This window comes from Natrix helvetica, assembly GCF_964273705.1.
Source record: "Natrix helvetica genome assembly, chromosome: 12".
In the NCBI taxonomy this organism is placed as follows: Eukaryota; Metazoa; Chordata; class Lepidosauria; order Squamata; family Natricidae; genus Natrix; species Natrix helvetica.
Genome location: NC_138556.1, coordinates 294,456 through 316,865, shown reverse-complemented (window position 1 = coordinate 316,865; position 22,410 = coordinate 294,456). Strand labels below are relative to the sequence as shown.

General features: G+C 51.3%; 2 protein-coding genes across 10 annotated transcripts in view; both read left to right on the top strand.

The window, feature by feature from the left end:
• MAN2A2 (mannosidase alpha class 2A member 2) overlaps positions 1–7,263 on the top strand; it is a 54,201-nt gene extending 46,938 nt beyond the window's left edge. The window contains exons 8-23 of one of the 5 annotated variants that reach the window (XM_081965265.1): positions 60–237; positions 335–537; positions 624–806; positions 889–1,003; positions 1,110–1,177; positions 1,302–1,467; positions 1,786–2,022; positions 2,110–2,232; positions 3,082–3,196; positions 3,279–3,412; positions 3,522–3,663; positions 3,830–3,963; positions 4,744–4,821; positions 4,999–5,193; positions 5,313–5,423; positions 5,579–7,263. In XM_081965265.1, the coding sequence (XP_081821391.1) occupies positions 60–237; positions 335–537; positions 624–806; positions 889–1,003; positions 1,110–1,177; positions 1,302–1,467; positions 1,786–2,022; positions 2,110–2,232; positions 3,082–3,196; positions 3,279–3,412; positions 3,522–3,663; positions 3,830–3,963; positions 4,744–4,821; positions 4,999–5,193; positions 5,313–5,423; positions 5,579–5,734 (2,338 nt within the window). In that variant the 3' untranslated portion in view covers positions 5,735–7,263. The other 4 variants (XM_081965266.1, XM_081965267.1, XM_081965268.1 and 1 more) reach the window with 4 other exon arrangements.
• Positions 7,264–10,120: 2,857 nt separating this feature from the next.
• On the top strand, positions 10,121–22,220 carry UNC45A (unc-45 myosin chaperone A). 5 transcript variants are annotated; one of them, XM_081965273.1, is made up of 20 exons: positions 10,121–10,538; positions 10,613–10,972; positions 11,062–11,098; positions 11,189–11,364; positions 11,511–11,603; positions 12,213–12,380; positions 13,039–13,207; positions 15,348–15,518; positions 15,596–15,767; positions 17,098–17,398; positions 17,540–17,634; positions 17,989–18,130; positions 19,244–19,384; positions 19,538–19,665; positions 20,501–20,567; positions 20,656–20,769; positions 20,889–21,004; positions 21,092–21,209; positions 21,285–21,440; positions 21,675–22,220. In XM_081965273.1, exons 2-20 carry the CDS (start codon positions 10,796–10,798, stop codon positions 21,933–21,935), a joined length of 2,802 nt encoding a protein of 933 aa, XP_081821399.1. In that variant the 5' UTR covers positions 10,121–10,538; positions 10,613–10,795; the 3' UTR covers positions 21,936–22,220. The 5 variants fall into 5 exon arrangements, 4 of the variants coding, with proteins under 4 accessions (XP_081821399.1, XP_081821396.1, XP_081821397.1 ...); XR_014176400.1 differs by having other exon boundaries at positions 10,311–10,538; positions 10,613–11,098; positions 21,092–21,217; positions 21,675–21,814; XM_081965270.1 differs by having other exon boundaries at positions 10,311–10,538; positions 10,613–11,098.
• The last annotated feature ends 190 nt before the right edge of the window (positions 22,221–22,410 follow it).

The window sequence follows — 22,410 nt, the reverse complement described above, 5'->3', positions numbered from 1 at the left end:
CCTGCTTTCCAAGCAGGCTCAGGAGCCTTGTCAGCCAACCTGGCTTCCTCCCTTCCCAGGGCACAGCTTCTGCTTGACCAATACCGGAAGAAGTCCAAACTGTTCCGAAGTAGCGTCCTGCTGGTGCCCCTGGGAGATGACTTCCGCTATGACAAGCCCCAGGAATGGGATGCCCAGTTCCTCAATTACCAGCGTCTCTTTGACTTCCTGAATGCTCGCCCAGAGCTGCATGTGCAGGTGTCCTGCCCTGTCTTGGGAAAGGAGGATAAAGGTGGGGTGGGATGGTGCCTCACTGAGGTCCTGGCCTCTGACACGATGTCACTCTCTCCTTCAGGCCCAGTTCGGGACACTCTCAGACTATTTTGATGCCCTCTACAAGCAGATGGGCATTGTCCCGGGCATGCGCCCACCTGGCTTCCCGGTGCTCACTGGGGACTTTTTTTCCTACGCAGACCGGGAAGACCACTACTGGACAGGCTACTACACTTCCCGGCCTTTCTATAAGAGCATGGGCCGGGTACTCGAGGCCCATCTCCGGTGAGTGGCCTGCTGAGGAGGAGGGGCACTGCTGGGGAATATCCCAGCACTGCACACCTAATGGCCTCTTTTTCCTGTTGCCACAGGGCTGCTGAGACCTTATACAGCTTGGCTCTGAGTCACGCCCGCCATGCTGGCATGGAGAGTAGGTACCCACTGTCCGATTATGCCATGCTCACAGATGCCCGGCGCAATCTGGGACTTTTCCAGCATCACGACGCTATTACTGGCACTGCCAAGGAAGCAGTAGTGGTGGACTATGGTGTCAGGTAGGAGTAAACCTGGGCTGCTGGACCGGGACAACAGAGTTCAGCTTCATGCCTGGTTGACCTTCTCCTCGTTCCATCACAGACTGCTTCACTCGCTGATGAATGCCAAGAGGGTCATCATCAATGCTGCCCATTACTTGGTCCTAGCAGACAAAGAGGCCTACCACTACGACATGGCAATGCCCTTCCTTGGCACAGTGAGCTCTCATCTGCCTCTGCCTTTATGCCCGGAGAAATGTTAGCAAAGGGGTGGGGGCCCATTTGGGACAGGCTAAGTCTCCTTCCTTCCTTCCTTCCTTCCAGGATGAGACCCGTCTCAATCAGGACTCCCTGCCAGAGAAAATGGTGATCAAATTGGACACCACACCCAGGTGGGAGAAGGGGTGGGTGGGAGTGCTGCCAGCCAGGACAGTGGGGTCCAGCAACAGTCTGGACTGTGCTCTGCCACTGGCAGAGCCGGGGACAGAGCTTGCTAACCTCTCTGCCATCTTGCAGGTTTGTGGTAGTATTCAACCCCCTGGAGCAAGAGCACCTCACTGTGGTGACCCTGCTGGTGAACACCCCTCGGATCCGTGTGCTGAATGAGGAAGGAGAGCCCCTTGCGGTGCAGCTCAGTGCCCAGTGGGAGTCTGCCACAGACATGGTGCCTGATGTCTTCCAGGTAGTTTGGGAGAATGGGCAGGGAAGATGGGAACGACAGAGGCAAATCTTGCAAGATCTACAGGGAGATTTTTAAATACATGCAGGTCTAGAGGGATCATAGATTGTGTGGATGTCTTCCAGTTTATGTCCCAATTAATCCGGAAAGTTCCTGAGGGAGGGGGCATGGAGGTGTGTGGATGCTTGGCTGCCTCCCCAAGAGGCTGCACTGCAGACTTTATGGAAGAATCTTGCTCTGGTCTTAGCCATCATTGCATGGATGGATGGGCCTGGAAGGACCGAGGGTCTCCACCAGGCTTATTTTATTCTTCATTGACAGGTGTCTGTCATGATACGCCTGCCGGCGCTGGGCCTCACCATCCTGCAACTGATCAAATCTTTTGATAGCCACAACACGCTGAAATCTTCAGTGCGTCTCTTCCTCCATGGCCATGACTTTCCTGGGCATAAGTACGAAGCCATCCCTGTACAGGTTCTGTCCACCGCCACAGACGATTTCTGCTTGGAGAACCAGCACATGAGAGCTTGTTTTTCAGGGCCAAGTGGCTCCCTCAAGGTGACCCCCAGAGAGGACAAGGCTGGAGGGAAGAGGGGAGGAGAGGGGGAGGAAATGACTAACTAGTGCTCGGCTTGTGGACTGCAGAGTGTGCATCATGTTGGTGACAAACAGGAGCAGCAGCTGAGCAGCCAGTTCCTTGTCTATGGGACCCGGACAACCAAGGACAAGAGCGGTGCCTATCTTTTCCTGCCCGACGGTGAAGCCAAGGTCTGAGTGGAGTGCTTCGGCTGGGGTTGCTCACCTTTACCTGGGAAGGGGTGAAGACGGAAGTGGTCCTCCCTTGGACAGCCTGCTGAGCCTGCATCTTAGACGTCTGTCCGCCATGAAATGTGATGCTTGGCTGGCTTCCAAAAGGGTGGGATCAGTCATCTGGGAGACTTGCTTGGGAACCTGGTTGGCTGCTGGGAGAGCAGATCACTGGATGAGATGGGCCGGGGAAACCTGATGCAGCTGGGGTTTCTTAGGATGGCTGCTCTCTCATGCCTTTCCAAATGGGCATGAAACACTGCCTTTCTTCTCCCCAGGGATGGGAGGGCAGCCTTTGTGGAAGGTGGAAGACCCTTTTCTGTCCGTTTCCAGCATGAAAGAAACAGCTGTATTGCTCAGGCCAGCCCATCTTCAATCTGCAAGCAGCCTCTGTGTCTCCCAGTCTGCTGATGGGGAAGTGGGTGAGGGGCATCCCAACCATGGCTGCACTGACAGAGCGGCTGCCTGCCTGCTGAGTTTGGGCTCCTGCTTTCACATCAACAGTGCTCGCCTGGCTTACTGGTCTCTTCTCTGGAGAAAATGCTCTGCTAGGTGCCCCAAAGAGGGCTTAATGGTTCATGGCTTTCAGAACAGCTGCTGTTGCTGCTGCTTTTGCTGCTTTTTTGAGTCTGGGATTTCTCCCCCAAAGCTTCATTGTTAAACATTTTCAAATATGCACCTTTGTCTAATTGTTTTTAAATTGCATTATGTTGAACCATTAAAAACTAGCAAAAGGCAGGCTAGAAATAGATGAAGCTGGATCAGAGCCACTTCCCCACTTGCATTGGCTCCCTGTTTTCTTCTTTGTAGCCTTACACCCCAAAGGACCCTCCAGTGGTGCGGGTGACCGAGGGGCCCTTTTTTTCAGAGGCAGCCATTTACTACCAGCACATCCAGGAAGTGGTCCGACTCTACAATGTGCCAGGTGAGAACTTCGGCTGTGCTGCAGGAGGGGATGTGGCTGCGCAGAATGGTGTAGTCACCTGACGTTGCATCTCTGGCCACAGGAGTTGACGGCCTCTCTCTGGAGATCTCCTGCCTGGTCGACATTCGTGACCACGTCAACAGGGAGCTGGCCCTGCGCTTCAGCAGCAGCATTGAGAGTAAGGGCAGGTTCTTCACTGACCTGAATGGCTTTCAGGTAAAGGGCTGGCAGAAGCTTGAACAACCCTTTACCCCCTCCCCGATGCAGCTGGAGTAGCCACCCTCATAATTTGCCAACAAGCCACCCACGTTTGCCTGCCCCGCAGATCCAGCCCCGGCAGTACCTGAAGAAACTGCCCCTCCAGGCCAACTTCTATCCCATGCCAGTCATGGCCTACATCCAGGATAGCCAGCATCGCCTGACTCTGCACACAGCCCAGGCCTTGGGAGTGTCCAGCCTTAGCAGTGGTGAGTGTGATGGAATGGGTACAGAAGCACACAGTGGCCAGTCTGGGGAAAACACCAGGAGGATGAGGGTGTGCCTGAGGCCTGGGAGAAGTCAAGAGGGATCCTGGTTGTGGGATGGGGCACCTCCTAACTGGATTTTTTTGCTTTCTCTCCTCCCAATTGGCAGGCCAGCTGGAGGTGATTTTGGACCGGCGTCTCATGCAGGATGATAACCGTGGACTAGGACAAGGTCTGAAGGACAACAAGCGGACCTGCAACCGCTTCCGTCTCCTGCTGGAACGATTCAGCTCAGCAAACAAGGTAGGAAGTCACAGGGCTCCCCGACTGGATTGGGCCTCCTTCCTTGCCGGGATTTCTTGGGGAAGCCTTTTCAGTGCCTGCAGATATGTCTCATTGAGCTGGATATTTAGAGGGGCTTGGGGAAATGATCTTAAATCCATCTTGCCATTGAGCACCCAGCTGATTTTTTCCTTTTCCTTTGGAAGGCAGAGCAGTCCTGGCCATGATTCTTGCGTGGAAGGTCTCCCGCCTAATCTGTTGCCAAAGAAGCAGCCCTGTGGCCTTTCCTCTTGCCCCTATCCCTTCCGCATTGCGGCCCTCTCTCTCCTTTTCTGCCAGGAGAAATGCAAAACATTTCCACTGTTTCAGAAGAGAAAGTGGAAGGCATTCCTCTCTCCGTCAATGGTCGTCATTTCGTAGTGGGTGTGACTTTATACACATGTCCTCCAGTTGAGGAGTGACCGAGAAAAGTGGATCCATCAGAAAAAGGAGGAGGAGATCAAAAAGAGAGAGATCTTTCTATTGGGAATAAATATAGAGATCTAAGAGATATTAGACCTAACAGAGGGGCTAAGAGCAGAGGGAATAAAGGAAGCCCAAGAGAGATGACCCATACGGAAGGTAGGAAGTGCGGGAAAGTGAATCGGTCCCAGGAAGCACATGGATACAGAGCCGGCTCTTCAGCCCTGCTGAAGGAATGACTAGCTTCCTGTCCACGAGGGCTGTAGGTCTGAAGCAGTGACATTCATTCTGGTAACCTACCTATTCTCATCGCCCCCCCCCCCCCCGGTCCATCCCCAGAGCTCCAGCTTCTTTTCCAAACTGGCCTCCATGCTGAGAGACTTGGTCTTCCCCAGCAGCAAGGTTGAAAGCCCAGAGGTAAAATCTGGTCTTGTGGTGTAGTCTGGCCTTTCCCTGCCCTGTTGGTGTGTGTGTGTGTAAAAGCCCAGCCTAATGCTTAGTAGCCAATAGTTTAGCAACTGTAGAGGCTCCTGTGGGGCTGATGCTGCGGCTCCATAGCCTATGTGGCAGTGTCTACTCTCATTCTTGCTGCAGGCCCAGGAGAATCAGCTCACCAGCTTCCCATCTCTGCTCAGCCACATCACTTCCATGCACCTGAATGCAGAGGTTCTGACCATGCCACTTGTCCAGGAAAAACTGTCCCCTCCAGCACTGAGGTCTTTTGCACCATTTTCAATCACAGTGCCCTGCGACTTCCACCTTCTTAACCTTCGAACGTTGCAAGGAGAGGTGAGAAAAGGAAGCCAAGCCCTCGGCCTATACAACCCTTGCCTGCTTCCAGGCCTTCTCTGCCTGCTAAGCAGAAGCCCTTGGGCTTTCAGGTGATACACAGGCTTTCCTCTCCCCAGGATGAGGCTTTGCCATCTGCCGAGACAGCTCTGATACTGCACCGGAAGGGCTTCGACTGTGCCCTGGAGGCCAGGAATCTGGGCTTCAATTGTACCACCACCAAGGGCGTGGTATGTCTGGATGTTCTTGGTTGCCCTGGAGGGAAAGGCACCAGGAATGGATGTTTGCTAGTGGGGTGTGTGTGTGTATAAAGTTGCTTTAGGAAATTAAGGGGAGTTTGGGTTGCTGGGCGTTTGCATCTCAGCTTTTGCCTCTTGCTCTCCAGCTGTCCCTAGGCAGCCTATTCCAGAGCCTGAACCTGATCTCCCTGCAGCCCTCTTCTTTGACACTGATGTATCCACTGACCATGGCCTCCCCCAACAGCACCACCATCCACCTTGACCCCATGGAGATTGCCACCTTCCGCCTTCGCCTCGGATAGCCTGAGCCCTTCATTCGGAATTTCTGCGTCTAGACCGGTTTCCTCCTCTGGCACAGCTGCTCCATACCAAGGCAGACAAAGACTAGACCCTTGGGCAGCTGTGTCCTTTGATGCTGCCGAAATTGTCTTGGGTCCTGCCTGTACCTGGAGGACTCGTGGTACTGCTTCCAGAATTTGGTTCTAGCTTGGCATGAAGGGCAGCGGACTATGTTGCAGAGATGGCGGATGTTGTTTGAGCAGCAGTGAATACCCACTTCTGCTCTTCCTGACTCCGGAAACCATCTGCATTTGGTTTGAATGATCCTGAACATGCAGAACAGATGCTGTGTGTAGCAAACACTGTAGAACAGAGGATGGGCCAAGTGTCGCTCCTGAGGCTTGAAGCAAAGCCCTCATCTCTGGTGCTCCCTTCCTACAGAAAGCAGAGGTTGGGTGGCAATTTGCTCAGGGTTGGGAAGCATCTCCCCGTATTTTTTCCTGGAGGATGGAGTGTTTCCCCACAGTGAATTCTCAAGACAAATGCTGACTACATTCATACTCTGATGATGTTTTCTTTCCAGAGGGAAGGAAAAACCACGTTGCTGTGCTGCAAGCAAAGTTTTCCCCCTCAAATCTCTGCTGCAGTTTGATCCAAGATAACTTTTAGCTAGCACAAGGCTGAGTCTGCTGAAGGAAACTCCCTGTACATTTTTGCAGAAAGCCTTGAATCCAAGAGAAAAGCCTGCTGCTATGTTGTGGTTAATAAGAGCCAGCTGGCTCAGTGTCTCTTCCTTTCTGAAGGGCAAAGCCAGCAGTGCCAGCCCAGCTACAGAAGTGCAGAACACGTAGCTGAGGAGCAGCTGCTGTCCCAACCGCCCTTTCTTCCTGGCCAACAGGCTCCTAGGCAAACTTTTGGGATGTGTCACTTGGGATTTCGTGTGCATTTTTGCATGGCACTTGTGTGCACAGCCCACATGGTTCGTTTATGGCTCAGTGTGTCATGCAAACCCAGAAAACACATTAGAATAAACTCTGGGCCAGCATACTTTGTGAAGAAAACCCAGACTCTGGAGGGGCTCTTGCAAATTTGGTGAAATTGAGCCCTGTAGGACTTGTCATCCTGCCCAGACGACCAGTTTTGATCTTAGGAAGGTACTCCTCTGTCAGGCACTTGCCAATTGCCATGAGGACAATCTAGAAGAGTTTTTTTCTGCTCTTTGCTTCATTTCTGCAGGGTTCTGTCTCTGCGACAAGCTCTTCTTTGGATGGAGTATGTTTGCAAACAAATTGATGGGTAGGCTGCCACTCCTAGGTCATAGTGTCTTAGACCACAGGATCTTAAGAGGTCTACCTGCCCATGGGCATAGTTTTCAGCATGTGATGCAAGAGTTGTACGCAATGCAAATTCTGAGAAACCTAAATTAGACCTTGGAATCTCTCTTGGTTTTGAGGGATGTTGATTATATGAGGAAGAGGAGAAAGCAAGCTACTGTTTTCTGTGTTGCTCAATTTGTGCTGCATTAACTCAATGAACAGGATGTGACAGTGCACCACTGTGTCTCGTCTTTACAATAATTGCTGTGGGAGGAGGGGAGGGACCAGGAATTAATCAAGCAGAAGTGGACTCAGGTTGCCCTGCTCCGGCTGTCCCTCAACCAATAGAGCCAGTGAATAGGTTAGAATCAGGAAAATTGGTTGTCTGGGATAAGAAACAGGGTTGCTCAGTTCCCAAGATTTGTAAACATGCAGTGGACATATATAGCAATAGCAATAACACTTAGACTTATATATCGCTTCACAGTGCTTTACAGCCCTCTTTAAGCCATTTACAGAGTCAGCCTATTTGCCCCCAACAATTTGGGTCCTCATTTTACTGACCTTGGAAGGATGGAAGGCTGAGTGAACCTTGAGCTGATTTGAATTGTCAAATTGCAGGCAGTCACCAGAAGTAGCCTGCAGTACTACACTCTAACTGCTGCGCCACCGTGGCTCAATATAGTTCGGTCTCACCTTCCATATAAGGATAAAAAGCAAACAACACAAACCACAACTGAGGATCATCTCAGGAAAAAAGATTCAGATGTTTGTGTTCTCCCAAGTGGAGAAGTCTCAACTTATTGTTAAAACAGGCATCCCAAGCAAATTCAGGGGCACAGCCAGCTCTAACAAAAGCCAGATAGGCTTCTGGTGTTTACTACTACAGCTGTGTAGTAATCCAGTTTTAAAGTGTTAATTCCTAGTGCAGAGATTAACACACAAACATTGGCAGCTCCATAAAGAAGTTACATGTTTTCTCAAGATTTAAACACATTTTGGTTTAAACAGATAGCAGAAAGTCCAACCCTTGTAGTTGGATGGCCCAAATTTCCTTAAAAATCTGAATCACTGAATAGACCTATTTATTTTGTGATTCTCCCTTATTCCTTCATTTTAGGAATTGTGCAGTTCTGGCTGACATTCCAAAAGTTGGAGGGATAGGCAGGAAAAATATAAATAATTCTTGGAAAAGATTGAAGTATGGCATTCTGACAGTCAAGCAGGTGGCAATACTCAGGACAAAACTCCAGCTCTATTGTTTGTGAAAGGCCAGCACAAAATAAGGGATGTACATTACAAGCCTCACAGAGCTTTGACTCTTTTGGTTTCTTACCTAAAATTTTTAAAATTATTTTGGCAGTGATTGCCAGTCAATTCAGTATGGGCCCTCCCTTTCCTAATCCTTGCAGTTTTGGGCTGTTTGCTTGTGGTTTTAGTTATGTGCCCCTCTTTCCATTTTTTAAAAAATATTTGCTGTTTATCCCTTAATTTGTCAGAGAGCTGGTCTCTGAGGTGTCTTGTTTTCTTTGTGGTATTGTTTTTGCCCGGGTCATTATGTCATTTTTCAGGGTATTCTAAACATCTGGAACTATTTTCCCTTTTAGCATTTCCATCCATGGAATTCTTCCTAGTTTTTCTCTCAGCCTGTTGAAGTCATCTTTCTTAAACTCTACAATAATAGTCTGACTTGGTTCAGTTATCTAGTTGTATTATACTTGCTCTATGATGAATTCAAGTATGAGATGGCTATTCTCCCCCAAGTTCCTATAGCTTCTACTTCCTCAACCATTTCATCCCTATTAGTAAGGAGTACGTCCCTCTAGTTTCCTCTATATTTTGTATGACAAAGTTTCAATTAGGCACATCAGGAACCTGTTTGATCTCCCACTACCTGCAGTCCCTCCCCCCCCCCCCCCAATATTGTTAGGGTAGTTGAAAGTCTCCCATTAGCACTGTGGCATATTTCATGCATACTCAGCTAACTTAGCAAAGGGTTCATCTACTTCCTCTGCTTGGTTGTATGGTCTTTACACACCTATAGCTGTGTCATTTATGTTTCCTCCAACACTTAGCCAAATACTTCCAAGAAGGCTTTCTTTGTTGGGTCTGTTTCTTTTGAACAATTTATATCCTTCCAGTTGTGTGTTCCTATCGTGTGTTTTGTCCTACCAAGTTTCAGTAATAGCTAGTTGTGAGCCAGTTGTTTCCCAAATACATTGACAGTCTTGAGGTGCAGTTTTTCTCTTGCTAGAAGTGCTTCCCGTAGGCTCCAGTATAGCCCTTCCTACATCCTTATCCATGATGTAGAAAGCCAAACTTCTCACAATAATCACAATCATTTGAGCCAGTGGCTTACTTCTAAAATGCTCCATTCACTCATTAGTTTTTGCCCTAATTTGGGCAGCCAGATCTTTTGCTTTTCTGCCTTTTCTGTTCATAGTCCTTGGAAATTGATTTCAGGCTCTTAGTTATATCATTTGTCCCCACATGAAAGAGGAGAAAGGGATAATAATAAGCTATATTAATATTATTAATATATTAATATTAAGCTAATAAGGCTTAAGTATAATAGCCAGCCTCTATCACATCTTTAGTCTTTGCACCTGTGAGCCAATTCACTTCCCTTAAGAAATTGGTCTACAAATTGATGACTCTGTTCCTCTTGAGTCACCACTGCATGCCTCCCCCACCTCCCCTCTCTCTGGGGATGTCTGAGCTACTTCATTTCTTATCACTGGAATAGTTGACAATTTTTTCTTCAAGGGTTTCCATGCTTCCTTCCTGGTGAAGGATACGAAAGTGGCTTCTTCCAGCTTTGATTCCTGTAATAATTCCTGCTCTTTTGAAATCTCAGAGTTAAACAGATGCTGAGGTCGGCTTTGGCAAAGGCCTACCTCAGGCAGGACCCTCATCGAAAGGCATCACACTCATATTTCCTTCACCAAACCTTCGGTGTTGCCAGCCCTCATTAGCAGACTCCTTTCCTTAATGGATCCTCCCTGCCGCCAGTCTGGCAGCGTCCCCACGGAGGCCGGGTCTAAAAGCAGAGCCTAATGGCATGGGGTGGGGGTGCCCGCTAATGGATGTGGGAGCAGGACGGCGAGCGCCGTTTCCCTGCCTTCCCGCCCAGTCCGGGCTGCCACCGCCTGGGAGCCGCGGAGAAGATGCTGCTCTGGCTTCTGCTGCTGCCGGCCTTCCTCCGGCCAGGTGCCGGCGACTTCCAGGCACGGCTCGCTGCTTCTCGACGGGGCTCGTCCGAGCTGAGCAGCGCCGCCGCCTCGGGGCCTCTCCCGCTCGCGGCTGCCAACACGCATCTCTGCGAGGGGTACAGGGGCGCGGACGGGCGCCTCCACGCCGCCTTCTTCTGCCCGCGCCTTTCCGATGCGCCGGCCGACGCTTACTGCTGTCAGCCCGGCGGGAGCGGCGCCCTCAAGTCCTGCTGCCCGCGGCCCGACGCCGACCGTCCCAGGGGCGCCAACGCCACCGCCGCGCTCCCGGCAGGACTCCGGTGAGGCTGGGCAGGCGGGCCGAGGAGGGGGTCGCCAGGGGAGGCCGGGCTGACGCCGCTCCGTCCCGCCGCAGGAGCCCGTTGCTGCCGTTGCTGGCCGTGGGGCTCTATGGCGGGGCCGTTCTGGCGTTGGCCGCGGCCGATCTCCTGCACTTCCGCCGCCGCGCCGCCGGAAGTGGTGTCGTCACGTGCCCCGTGCAAGGCCCGCCCCCGGAAGTGGTGGCCGTCGCGTCCGCGTGACGCCCACTCGACGTGCCATGGCGAACTCGGCGATGGCGGAGCTGCGCCGGGAGGGAAACGAGTATTTCCAGGCCGGCCGCTACGCGGAGGCGCTGGCCGCGTACGCGCGCGCGCTGGACCTGCCCGAGGCTGGGCCCGAGGCCTCACAGCGCGCCCTGCTGTACCGCAACCGCGCCGCCTGCCATCTGAAGCTGGTGAGCCAGGCCGCCGGGGGCGCGGCGGGGTGGGGCGGAGCGGGGGGAGCGTCTTTTTCGGTTTCCCGTCTGCCGCCTTCCCTTCGCAGGAGGACTACGCGCAAGCCGAAGCGGACGCCTCCCGAGGTGAGCGCCCCCTCCCCCCCGCTTCCCCGGCGGTCTCGGCCTCAGCCCCGGCCCCGGCCCCAAAACGCCTCCCCTTTTGCTCTCGTGCAGCTCTGGAGCTGGACGGGCATGACGTGAAGAGCCTCTTCCGCCGTAGTCAAGCCCTTCGGAGCCTGGGCCGCCTCGACCGGGCCGCCTCGGACCTGCAGCGGTGCGTGCGCTTGGAGCCCAAGAACAAGGCCTTCCAGGATGCACTGCGCGACCTTGGCAGCAGCGCCCAGGAGACGGTAGGCCCCGAGCCCCCTCCGCTCCCGCTGTACCGAGAGGCTTCGGGGATGGACCAGTGCCGCGCAGAGCAGACGCTCTTGTCTTCCTTAAGATAAGGCTCTGAATTGGCCTTAAGCAACCCTCTGTCTCTTCCTCTTGGTCCCAGATGAAAGCCATGAATTGCACTGACTCCAAAGTAGAAGCCATGTTTAAGTTGCTGCTGAGCAACGAGGAGAATGATCAAGACAAGAAGCAAAAGGTACTGGTCAGGGAGTTAGGAATGCCGTTCATGATGGGCTGGGCAAAATGTGCTGCATCTCATGAAGCCTGATGAACACGTTATTCTGAAAGCAGAAGTTTGCAAGTGACAGGTGGGCTGGAAAGAGTGTAGAAGCAGTGCAGAATTTTAGATGTAGAATATTCTTGCTTTCAGTTTAGCAAATATTTCACCACTCTAGCTGGTCTTTCATTTGTATATTGTGTCAGGAATTGAAATAATAATAATGTTGTGGGTATATAGGGTGTAGGGGCAGTCAGTGAGCATGCAGTCTCATGATAATGGGGCATAAGCTTTGAAGCTTATGCCCCATCTTCCTTCGCTCTCTCCCCAAAGAATCTATAGCAGCATTTCCTGATTTGAAGTAGTAGCAGACCTTAAATCTTGTTACTTAATGGTTTCTCTGGCTTTGATTTAGGGGGTGGGGTGTGTCTGAAGCCTACCATAGGCTTTAGGTTGGAAGGTCTGCTTCTGGTAGTGTATAGCAAGAGGTGGGCATATTATGGGTCAGTATTTCCCAATGCAATATAAATCAGTATGAACAGGGAAAACTTTTTCAGGTAGCTAAACACTGGTTCTTTTTCTGACCAGGCAGCTCAGAACTTGATAGTTCTGGCTCGAGAGGAGCCTGGTGCCGAGAAAATTTTCCAAAATGATGGAGTGTGCTTACTGCTGCAGTTATTGGACACAGGCCGTTTGGATATGATGATAGCAGCCTTGCGGACCTTCACCGGCCTCTGCCGTGGCCACTGTTCTCGAGTAAGGGCTTTTGCAAGATGACATTTGTTCAGAGCTTGGGGTGGTGGTGAGGTCATTTGGTTTGCCTCCTGACTGTTTCAAGGATGATGCTTTGGTGCTAATAGCACTTTACTTTCTCTTGGAGTGTCTAACCAAATAATTAGCATACTGGGTGGGTGGGTAGGAGTGTCCTTCCTGAACCTACTGAAGCACCTATTGCACACAGCCGGGAACTAGTGAAAGCATCGCTGCTGATCAGACTCCTTTTTGTCTCTGATTTTGTGACCCAGCAAAGGGGCTTGCGAGAGAGCAAGACAATCACATTGTTCTGTAGCTCAGTTCTGGAAATACTTTTGGATTTGTGTTGCTCACAGAGTCATCGTGATTCCTTGCCATATTGGAATAGACACCAGCGTGGTTGAATTCTGGTCTTTTTGTATGGTTCAGTGGGGACTAGATCTCACTGTGTTGTTGAAAAATCAACCCCACCTCCTTAGGCTTACCAACTTGGATCCCAAAACATTCTGCTTCTCCAGGATTTTGAAAAGCTGTGCTTGCTTCCTGAAGAGCAATTCTAGTTAGACTTGAATTTCAGAGTTCTGGTTCTAGAGAAGAAGATAGGTAAAATGGGTCTACTCTAGATCCTTCCTTTGTCTCAAAGCTGGGTACTTTCTTACAGACGGTGGTGATTCTGAGTGACCTGGGGCCTCGACGCCTCTTTACTGTCCTAGAGAGGGAGGATGAGCAGCTTTCAATGGCTGCCTATAACCTCTTGCAGGTCATGTTTGAGACTCTCAGGCAGGGGCTGCAGAAAGAAGTGGTGCACAAAGACAATGTTTTGGCATCAGGTGAGTCTCCAGCTGCCTTTCTGAAGTTGTGGGGATTACATCACTGTCTGTACTGCTTAGTGGAAGGATGGCCAGAGATACATTTTCTTAAGTCTGGATAGATTACAGGGTGTTCTAACTCAAGCATGTCAGACTCAAGGCCTGATCCAACCAGATCGGGCCCATGATGTAGCTAGATCGGGCCCAAGGGGCTGCCCTGGAGACAGCAAAGGCCCGGCGGTTCAGCCCAGGCTGGCCAGGCACTGGTCTATAACTTGATGGCGGCATCTCGGCCAGAACACGGTCAGCCTTTGATCTACATGGCCACCTTAGAGCTGGTGAGGGGCTGCCCCCGCTCTACCCCGAGCACACACAGAGGAGGCGATGAGCGAGGCCTGGCGTCCCTGGGGACTGTTTTGCCCCACAAGCTGACTGCATTCTGAGCATTTTCCCTTTCATCCAGGATGCCAGCACTCGGCGTCTCTCTTGTGCACACCCAGGGGGCGGAGGTGAGGAAGTGAGGCGGTCTCTTGCTGGCTCTAGGGAGGATGTGTGAGTTGGATCAAAGGCTGACTATGTTCCGGCCCAGATGGCCCTACCAAGTTGTAGAACAGTATCATGCCCACACCAGTGTCTCTATATCCCATTCACAGGCCTGGCCTCACAGCCCCCTTTCACTGGGACCAACCCACCCTCATGTGGGAAAGCTACGGCCAGCAGCAGCATGGCCAGCGACACTTCCTGAACCCGGAGAAAGGAAGGAGATGGGAATGAGACTTTAGGACCATTGTGCTTCTGCCTGCCAGTTATTTGCTGGGACAGAAGCAGAGCTGCCCTTTTGGCATCAGTTTCAGGCGTGGAGAAGCGGAGGGGATGGGAGACAAAAAGGGGGACAAAAACCTGCTCGGCAGGTTTTTTTAAAAAAAAGCTGGCAGAGGCTTTCCATTTTGACCCTTCCCCCCCGTTGTTGCCTCTGTGCCTGATGGGCCTCTGCATGGCTCTCAACTCACATCTCCCAGACACGCGTACGTCTTCCCCCTTGCAGCCCTGCATTGTGACATTGGGGAGGAAAAGAATGGGAGAAGAGAAGCTGGGATGGGAGCTTCTTGCAGCCTTCTACTGAGCTGGGGGGGGGGGGGGCAAAGCACGATGCAATTGGCAGCAGGTTGGGGGAGATTTGCAGTCCAAAGTACCTTGGGCACACAGCATTAAACGGTAAAAGATGAGAAAAACAAAGAAGCATTCCAAAAATGCAGCTTTCATTAGTTTGCAACCTGCCATCGGAGAAGGTGTCTGCTGAGGGCACGGGGCCACAAGACAACACACATGCACAAATGTGTGCATGATCTGAGAGCCATGCAGAGGCCCCTCGAGCGCAGAAGTGGCCTCTGCCCACCACTACCTGTTGCCTCCTGAAGAAGCACCTTTGGGACTGGCCAAGGAGAGTGAGCACAGCAGCAGCAGTCTCAAGGAGGTAAGCGCAACCGAGCGCTCTCTTGGGGAAGTGGGGCTTGGCTGGGCTGTGGGGTCCCGGTGCCTTGGGAGCTCAAGGGCCCAGCTGAGCACGTGTCTTCCACTGCCCAGGGTTCGGGGCAGCCTGTGCAGCCATCCAGTGGTCCTCCGTGGCCTGAGAGGGACGGTGAGGCTCCTCTGGTGGACAAGAGTTTGGCATTTGCCTTGGTCTCGCCTTCCTCTGCTGGAGTCAATGGATCCCCCAGCCCTGCCCAGGCCACCACAGGTGCCCCCCCTGACACGAGTGACGTTGAGCTGCCCCCTAGCCCCCACCCCAAGATTAACTACAACTCTGATGCAGCCCTCAGTGAAAACAAGTGACACCCCTGTTCTAGATCATGACTCTCAGGAAGGGCCAGAAATGTAAGTTGCATATTTTCCAGCTTTGCAATAAAAAAGGAGCCTGGCCTGCCTTGCTTCAAATTGTGCTGCAGGTTGGGGGGGATTCTAATAATGACTGTGCTTTTAGACATCTCATATTCATGTTTTTATTTGCATTCACCTTGGATAAAGCATATTGGATGTTTGCAGGAGAACAGTTATGCTAAGTGAAGTTATGCCTTTGTTCACTTGTGTGATGTAAGTGATGGTAGCTCACAAATGTCATTGGAGATGTTGCTTACCCCTCTATCTGATGCTCTTGCTGTAGACTCATCCAAAGAGCTGAGGTCGCTCCTTAGATGGCTATTAGAGGCTCTCACTCGAGTAGGCGTCTCTTCCTATGGTCGTGACAGTATCCTCAATCTGATGATCAGCGTAATAGCCCCAAAGTCACTGCAAGCGTCCAACAATTCTTTGACTCTTTGGGTCATTGATCATGGTGAGCATGACTGTCTGTGCAGAAACTTTTCTGTTCTTGGCCCCTTATCTTCTTTAGTAAACAATGGTTCCTTGCAGGTCTCAAAGAGATCTTGGAGGTTGGGGGCACAGTGCCCCACAGTCCTGGAGGCCTACGGGTGACAGAGAATACCCCCATGACTGTGGCCGTGCTGCTCAGTAAGCTTTATGAGGACTTGAAGTGTGATGGCGAGAGAGAGAATTTCCATCGACTTTGTGAGGATTATGTCCGGTAGGTCTGTGAGTGTGCAAATGCAGCCCTTTGGAGAGAACTGCTGTTTGACAGAGGGAGCTGTCACTTCTTAGCAATGAATGCTGGGCTGGTTGTCAGTCTTTTGGCTTTGCTGGCGCTTGTTGGTGAGCATTTTGATTGCAGAGTCTTCACGAATGAAAGAGGTATGAGCTACCATGTTTCCCCGAAATAAGACCTGGTCTTATATTTGTTTGGGTGCCAAAATAAGCATTAAGCATTTTTGGGAAATCACAATATTAGGGTGATCAGCCTGGCTGGACACGGGCACAAGAGGGGGAGAATATGCAGGGGGCCAAGAGTATCCAGTAGCAGCTGCAATCCGCTGGCCATTTGGTCAGTGCACTCTATGATTGCACATCCCATGCAGCGCAGGTGAGTTCATTACCTATCCAAGCAACAGGCAGAGGCAGAGGCATGGGGGGACAAGGCAGATGATCCAGAAGCACCGTGGGAAAGCCGAGAGTCAAGCTGCAGTTGGCAGGTTGCCGCAGGAGGCTCACCTTTGCATGGCAGCACTGGCAGCAGACACAGGCAGAGGCACAGGGAGAGGGGAGGAAAATCAGATGGTCTTGATGTGCCACAAGGGTCACAGGCAAGCCGAGAGATGAAGACGACCCTCCCGTGGCCGGCTGGCCACTCCATCCCACTAACTTTGTTTTCCATGGCCCATGCAGCACATCTGGATCAGCTGTTTCCCTGCACCCACCCCTCCAGCTGATGATGACATTAACGGGGCTTATTTTGGGGGGTAGGGCTTATATTAGGAGCAAAAATCAGGCTAGGGCTTATTTTCTGGTTAGGCCTTAATTTCAGGGAAGCACAGTACTTTAGTAGTTGTGTCAGGCCTGGGAGCTATCTTTTGCATTGGGCCTTCAGGCCTCCCACAATTAATGCTGTGGGAAAATAGGAGGGGGGATTATATGGAGTATGGGAGATATTTAGTCTAAATAACATTCCTTTCTCAGACTTGTCCTTCATCTGCAGGGGTGTGACTACGAGGCTTCTCCAGTTGGAAGGGGCCTGATTGGACCATGTGATGGGCATGTGGGTGCTGGGCAGGGACTCGAACGTTCAATTAGGTGGGGAAAATCCGGAAGCTTTCAGATTCAGGTTTTCCCAGCTGTGCCAATATGACATCTCTAATAAAATGGAACTTTCAGGAAACTCGAGCCTTGAACTCTTCTTTTGTTAGTGGTGTTACTTGGAACCCTGACATGTGGTTTCTTCCTATAACATATATTTAGTATTTACATAGTAGTTCTCTATTTAGTCTCTTTGCTCATAGTGGTTGCTCTCTCTTCTTTTCCAGGGACTGGTTCCAGGGTCATGGCATGCCTGGGAAACTCAGGGCCATCCAGACAGTGAGCTGTCTCCTGCAAGGCCCTTCAGAGGCTGGGAACCAGGTGCTGGAACTGAATGGCATCATGGAAAACATTCTGGCATTGTGTGCCTCATCCCAGGTGGCTCACCAGCTTGTGGCTGTGGAGGCCCTGATCCACGCAGCTGATAAGGCCAAACGTGCCTCCTTCATCACCGCAAATGGTGTGACACTGCTCAAGGAGATTTACAAGCACAGTGAGCGTGACAGCATTCGCATCCGGGCCCTGGTTGTGAGTAGAAGGAGCTTGTTTTGGATCAGGTTGGGTGATGGGGGGGGGGGGAGCTTATTCAGTTGCACTTCCTTCTCTCTGTTTGGTAAATGACACCTGCCCCGTGCAGGTTGTATGATGGGTTGTTGTCTGTGCTTTCAGGGCCTTTGTAAATTGGGCTCGGCAGGGGGCACAGATTTCAGCATGAAACAGTTTGCCGAAGGCTCCACCATGAAACTGGCCAAGCAGTGCTGCAAGTGAGTGTGGGCTTTCCTTGGCTGCAAGAGGTCCTCTGCCCTAAAGTAGTAGAGCCTTTATTGTCATTGTACAAAATAAATACAACAAAAGCCTCCAACACCTTCAGTTCCACCTGCTCTGGCATCCTTTGGGGGAGAAGTATTGCTTGCTGCTTTCACATTTGTTAACATGGTGAAGATCCAAGGGTGAGTGCAATCTGGTTGCAGGCCAACATGTTTTATACTGAATGGAAGCTAACAGCCTGAGCAGATCTGATGTAGTTGCAGTATGGACTGAATCTGATATTCTGTGATTGCTGTCAACCTTGCATGTTTTTAAAGTGAAATTCTAATGTCCCCTTGTCCCACATCTAGGTGGTTGTGCAACAAGACCCTTGATACTGGCACCCGCCACTGGGCAGCAGAAGGTTTGGCATTCCTTACCTTGGACGCAGATGTCAAGGAAGAGCTTCTGGAGGACAAGGCAGCTCTGCAGGCTCTCTTCCAGCTGGCACAGGTAGAGCTTCTTTGGGAGTTGAACATGATAGGGAGGAAACTATCCCATCAGCCATATTCTAATAATGGCCAGTGGCAAAAATCAGAGTGCATCTTTTCTGATTAACAACTTTTAGAAAGGCTTTTATTAGTTCACTTCATCAGATGCAGAGTAGCTGCACAGATGTAGGAGTTAAATTGGCGTGAGACGGGGAAAAATGGCAGAGGAAGATGGTTGGTCTGACAGATTGAAGTGACTTGTGAGACAGAGTACTTCCATCAATTGTTTAGAACCCATTGTATTTGTTGAAAGCAAGATTGTCAGGAGCCTTTTGATGTCTGCAGGTGCAGCTCCTCAATTGGTGATCCTGTGAAAGTCCTTCTTTTCTAAGAGTCATTTTGAAGTCTGGTATGCAGGCTTCTGGGAAGTTGAAATGCTTGGACCTTGCTTGAGTTCTGATGTCAAACATGTTACTTAATTCTTTTGCGCAAAGTTGTTCTCTTGGTTGTATGAAGAATCCAGAGGACATTGCTAGCAGATAATGGCATGCCTCGCATTAGAGGAACAACGTGAAAGTTTCTCTAATCCTGTGTGCCTGTGATGGGCTCTCAGTGTAGATAGAGGCATCTGGGTTTGTACAGTGTCTACCTCCCATGTTGGCCTCTTTGTCCTGTTGTTTCTTGCTTCTTGTGAGAATGTGTTTCAGGTTGGGTGGAGTCTGAGCTCAAGTCTGGGTCTGCCCCGTGCTTGAAAATGTCATGTCACCATCCAGTATGACTGTATTGTGCGTTTGTCTGTGATAAAATCAGTAACATTTTGAAAAAAAGATTGTTGTGCAGCCACTGACTGGTAGCTCAGGGGAAGACAGACTCTGCTTGAATGATGGGAGATATGTCCTAAAGATGATAAGTTGCCCCAAGAGGGATGGGCTGGCAGTGTCCAGTGGAAGAAGATAGATGTCTCTGGGTACTGTCTCAGTATTGATTTTTGGAACACTCTGGCTTAAGTGCTTGTTTATCCAATCCAGAATTCCAGGATATCTGCAAGTTATAGATGCTGATTGGTGAACTCAAAGGGCTGCCAAATAAACTTCCCCTCTCCCTCTCCCTCTCCCTCTCCCTGCTTCCATCCTAGTCAGAGAATCGGAACTGCTTATTTGCAGTGGCCTCTACACTGGTCAACTGTACCAACAGCTATGACTTTGAGGAACCTGACCCGCAGATGGTGGAGCTTGCTAAATATGCCAAGCAGCATATCCCTGAGAAGCACCCCAAGGTGAGAAGGACAAGTGCCCAGGGGGATGAAGCGTGGAGGCAAAAGCCCTGCGGGAGAGAAGGGATTGCGCATCTTAGGGGGGTGACAGAGGTGCAGTGGAGCTGCCTGTAAATGGCAGCCCTTACTGGTGCCTTCACGCCTCTCATCTTCTAGGATAAGCCAGAGTTCGTCCATAAGCGTGTGCAGAAGCTCTTGGCCGCAGGTGTGGTTTCGGCTCTTGTTTGCATGATCAAGAATGAGAGTCCTTCTTTAAGTCCTGCCTGCCGGGAGCTGATTTCCAGGTGAGGCTCTGTGACTTGACCTGGAGTCCAGAGGTGAATAAACTGGGAACAGTCAGGTGGGACTGGCAGCGGGGAGGGGTTCCTCAGTGTATAGCATGAGTTTCTGGGGGAGAGGTGGTCGCTCATCTTCCCTGCCAAAGATGACTTGCATCTCGAGACATTCAGACATTGGTTACTGCTCCATTGATTGAACATACCTGTGAGATACAGTTTCTCATTTTGCTGCTGACCTTGCTAGCCAGTGGTTCCTCTAAGACCTATACTTGGACAAGAGAAGGGACAGGACTGCAGAAGACTCTTGAGAAACGGCAGTCCATGGGCTCCATGCATCTCCATAGTCCTTCCAGGAAAAGGGTTTGAAGCATCTTTTTCTCCCTGGGGCTTATTGGCGCAAACTAGCATTATGATTTCTGAGACAGGAAAACATTAGTTGAATGGTCTGGGTTGGGGGTTGGGTGTCAGGGCCCAGTAGAGACTCTAGGGATGAAAATTACAGCCCAGCCCCGCTTTCTGCAGCTCCTGTTTTTTGGCCCTTCCAGGGTCCTCAGTTAAAACCAGAGTCCCAAAAGTTGGAAAATGCCATTTGCCTGGTGCAGGAATCTAGCTAAAAGCATGCCAGAGGAGGCCATGTCACCTGCCCCTGAAATTGCTCTCCGATGAGGCAGGGTTTCTGGTTCCTGTGTGTCTTAGCTCAGTGATCCGAACTGTGACTTAATGGCAGGATGGAGATTTGCTTGCCATCTCTGTACTCCAACGTTGCTGGTGGGAGGGTATGTGCTTGAACCTGGCTCTGACGATTCCCCCCCCCCCTTCTCCATTTCCTGCTGTGCTACAGGGTTTTCCAGGCCATAGTGGATAACCCGGAGAACCGTGGAGCTGTGGTAGCTGCTGGAGGGGGGAAGGTCAGTATTGCCGCTTCCCCCTCTTGCTCTTCCCTGCAAGGCTCTCAGGGCTGACCAGTCTCTTTCCCCCTTCCCTGTCACCCAACAGGCGCTCATCCCTCTGGCTCTAGAGGGGACTGAAGTGGGGCAGAGGAAGGCCGCCCAGGCTCTGGCAAAGATTGCCATCACGACAGCTCCGGAGATGGCCTTTCCTGGAGAACGGGTCAGTGTGGGGCAGCACTGGTGCTTTTTTGTGGGGCAGCACTGGCTCTTCTTTGTTCCTCCTCACCTGTGAGCAGGGCAGGGCTCCTCCTATCTGAGCCAGGCACTTTTCTTCCGCAGGTATATGAGGTGGTCAGACCCCTGGTGAGCCTCCTGCATTTGACTTGTTCCGGGCTGCAGAATTTTGAGGGGTTGATGGCACTCACCAACCTGGCTGGGACCAGTGAGAGGCTAAGGTGAGGTCTGTTTTGGGTTTCGGAAGATGAGGTCCTTTGGGGTCTCGGCATGGCTTCTGTGACTACTTCTCCCCATGTCTCCTGCAGGCAGAAGATTGTGAAGGAAAAGGCCATGCCCATAATCGAAGGCTACATGTTTGAGGAGCACGAGATGATTCGACTGGCGGCCACAGAGTGCATGTGCAACCTGGCCTTGAGCCCCCAGGTGGGCAGGTGAGAGCAGGCTGGGAGGGGTTGGGCACTACCCCCCAGGCCTAACAGCTGTTTGTCTTTTATACAGGTGGCAGAGCTGTTTCTGGCCGAAGGCAGTGATCGGCTCAAACTGTTAGTTTTGTACAGTGGGGAAGAAGATGAGAGGCTTCGTCGGGCAGCTTCTGGGACACTGGCGGTCTTGACCTCGCTGCTGCCACAGATCTGTGTCCGGATTTCCCAAGTGGTAAGTTTGTGTGAGCTAACACTCGCTCGCTCACAGAAACACACACTTCCTGAAGAGGGCCCCTTGCTCTGTGAGCCTGGGAAGGCAAGAGGCATAATCTTCTGCCACAGGCCTGCTTTTCCAGGGGCACTGCCAACTCTGGAAGCAAGGCTGTTGCTTGGTGGAGCATCCAGTGGGTTGCGAGGGCAGAGTCGGGCATGCCTGCCACCTGCCTCTTGTTGCTTCTCCTCCAAGACAACGGACTGGCTGGAAATCCTGCAGTCTCTGCTGTTCAGCCCCTGCATAGAGCTTCAGCATCGCGGCGTGGTAGTGGTGAGAAACATGATGGCAGCCAACCAGGAGGTGGCCACGAAGCTGATGGAGAGTGAGATGCTGGAGATATTGTCCATGGCGAGCAGAGCAGAGGATAAGCCCCAGGTGGCTCAGTTGGCCCAGGAGTGCCTGGCTCATGCGGTCTCCTATGGCTTGATTAAGCCCAATGGTGCAAGGGAGTGAGGGCCCTCATTCCATTTCTCTCTTCCCCCCCCCCCCAGCTTAGAAGCATCTGTGCAGCACCTGGCTCACACACCAGGCTGGGCCTGGTAGGGCACTACTGGCTGCTGGGACTTGTCAAAGCGGGAGTTCTTTGGGGTCCTGGGACACACACACACACACCACACACTGGTTTTTCTCTCTTGCACTTTTGGCATTTTGTACCCTGGCAGACAACTCTGTAGAATTTAGGGAATAATGGGACACGCTGTATAAATAAAATAAAAAAAACCTTTTTCTGCATCTGGTATATTCAATGTTTGAAATTATAGCATTTGCAACAGTGAAGGGAGCTCTCTGAGGCCAAGGGAGAGGTAGGAGGGGAAAAAAATCAGAAATTGTTTCTAAGGGGGAATCGTGGTTTCCATAGATTGACTCGGATCTCCAGCTGGGTGCCAGTCCTAAAGGCAATGCCCAGAAGGCCCCTCGGTTGAGGGCA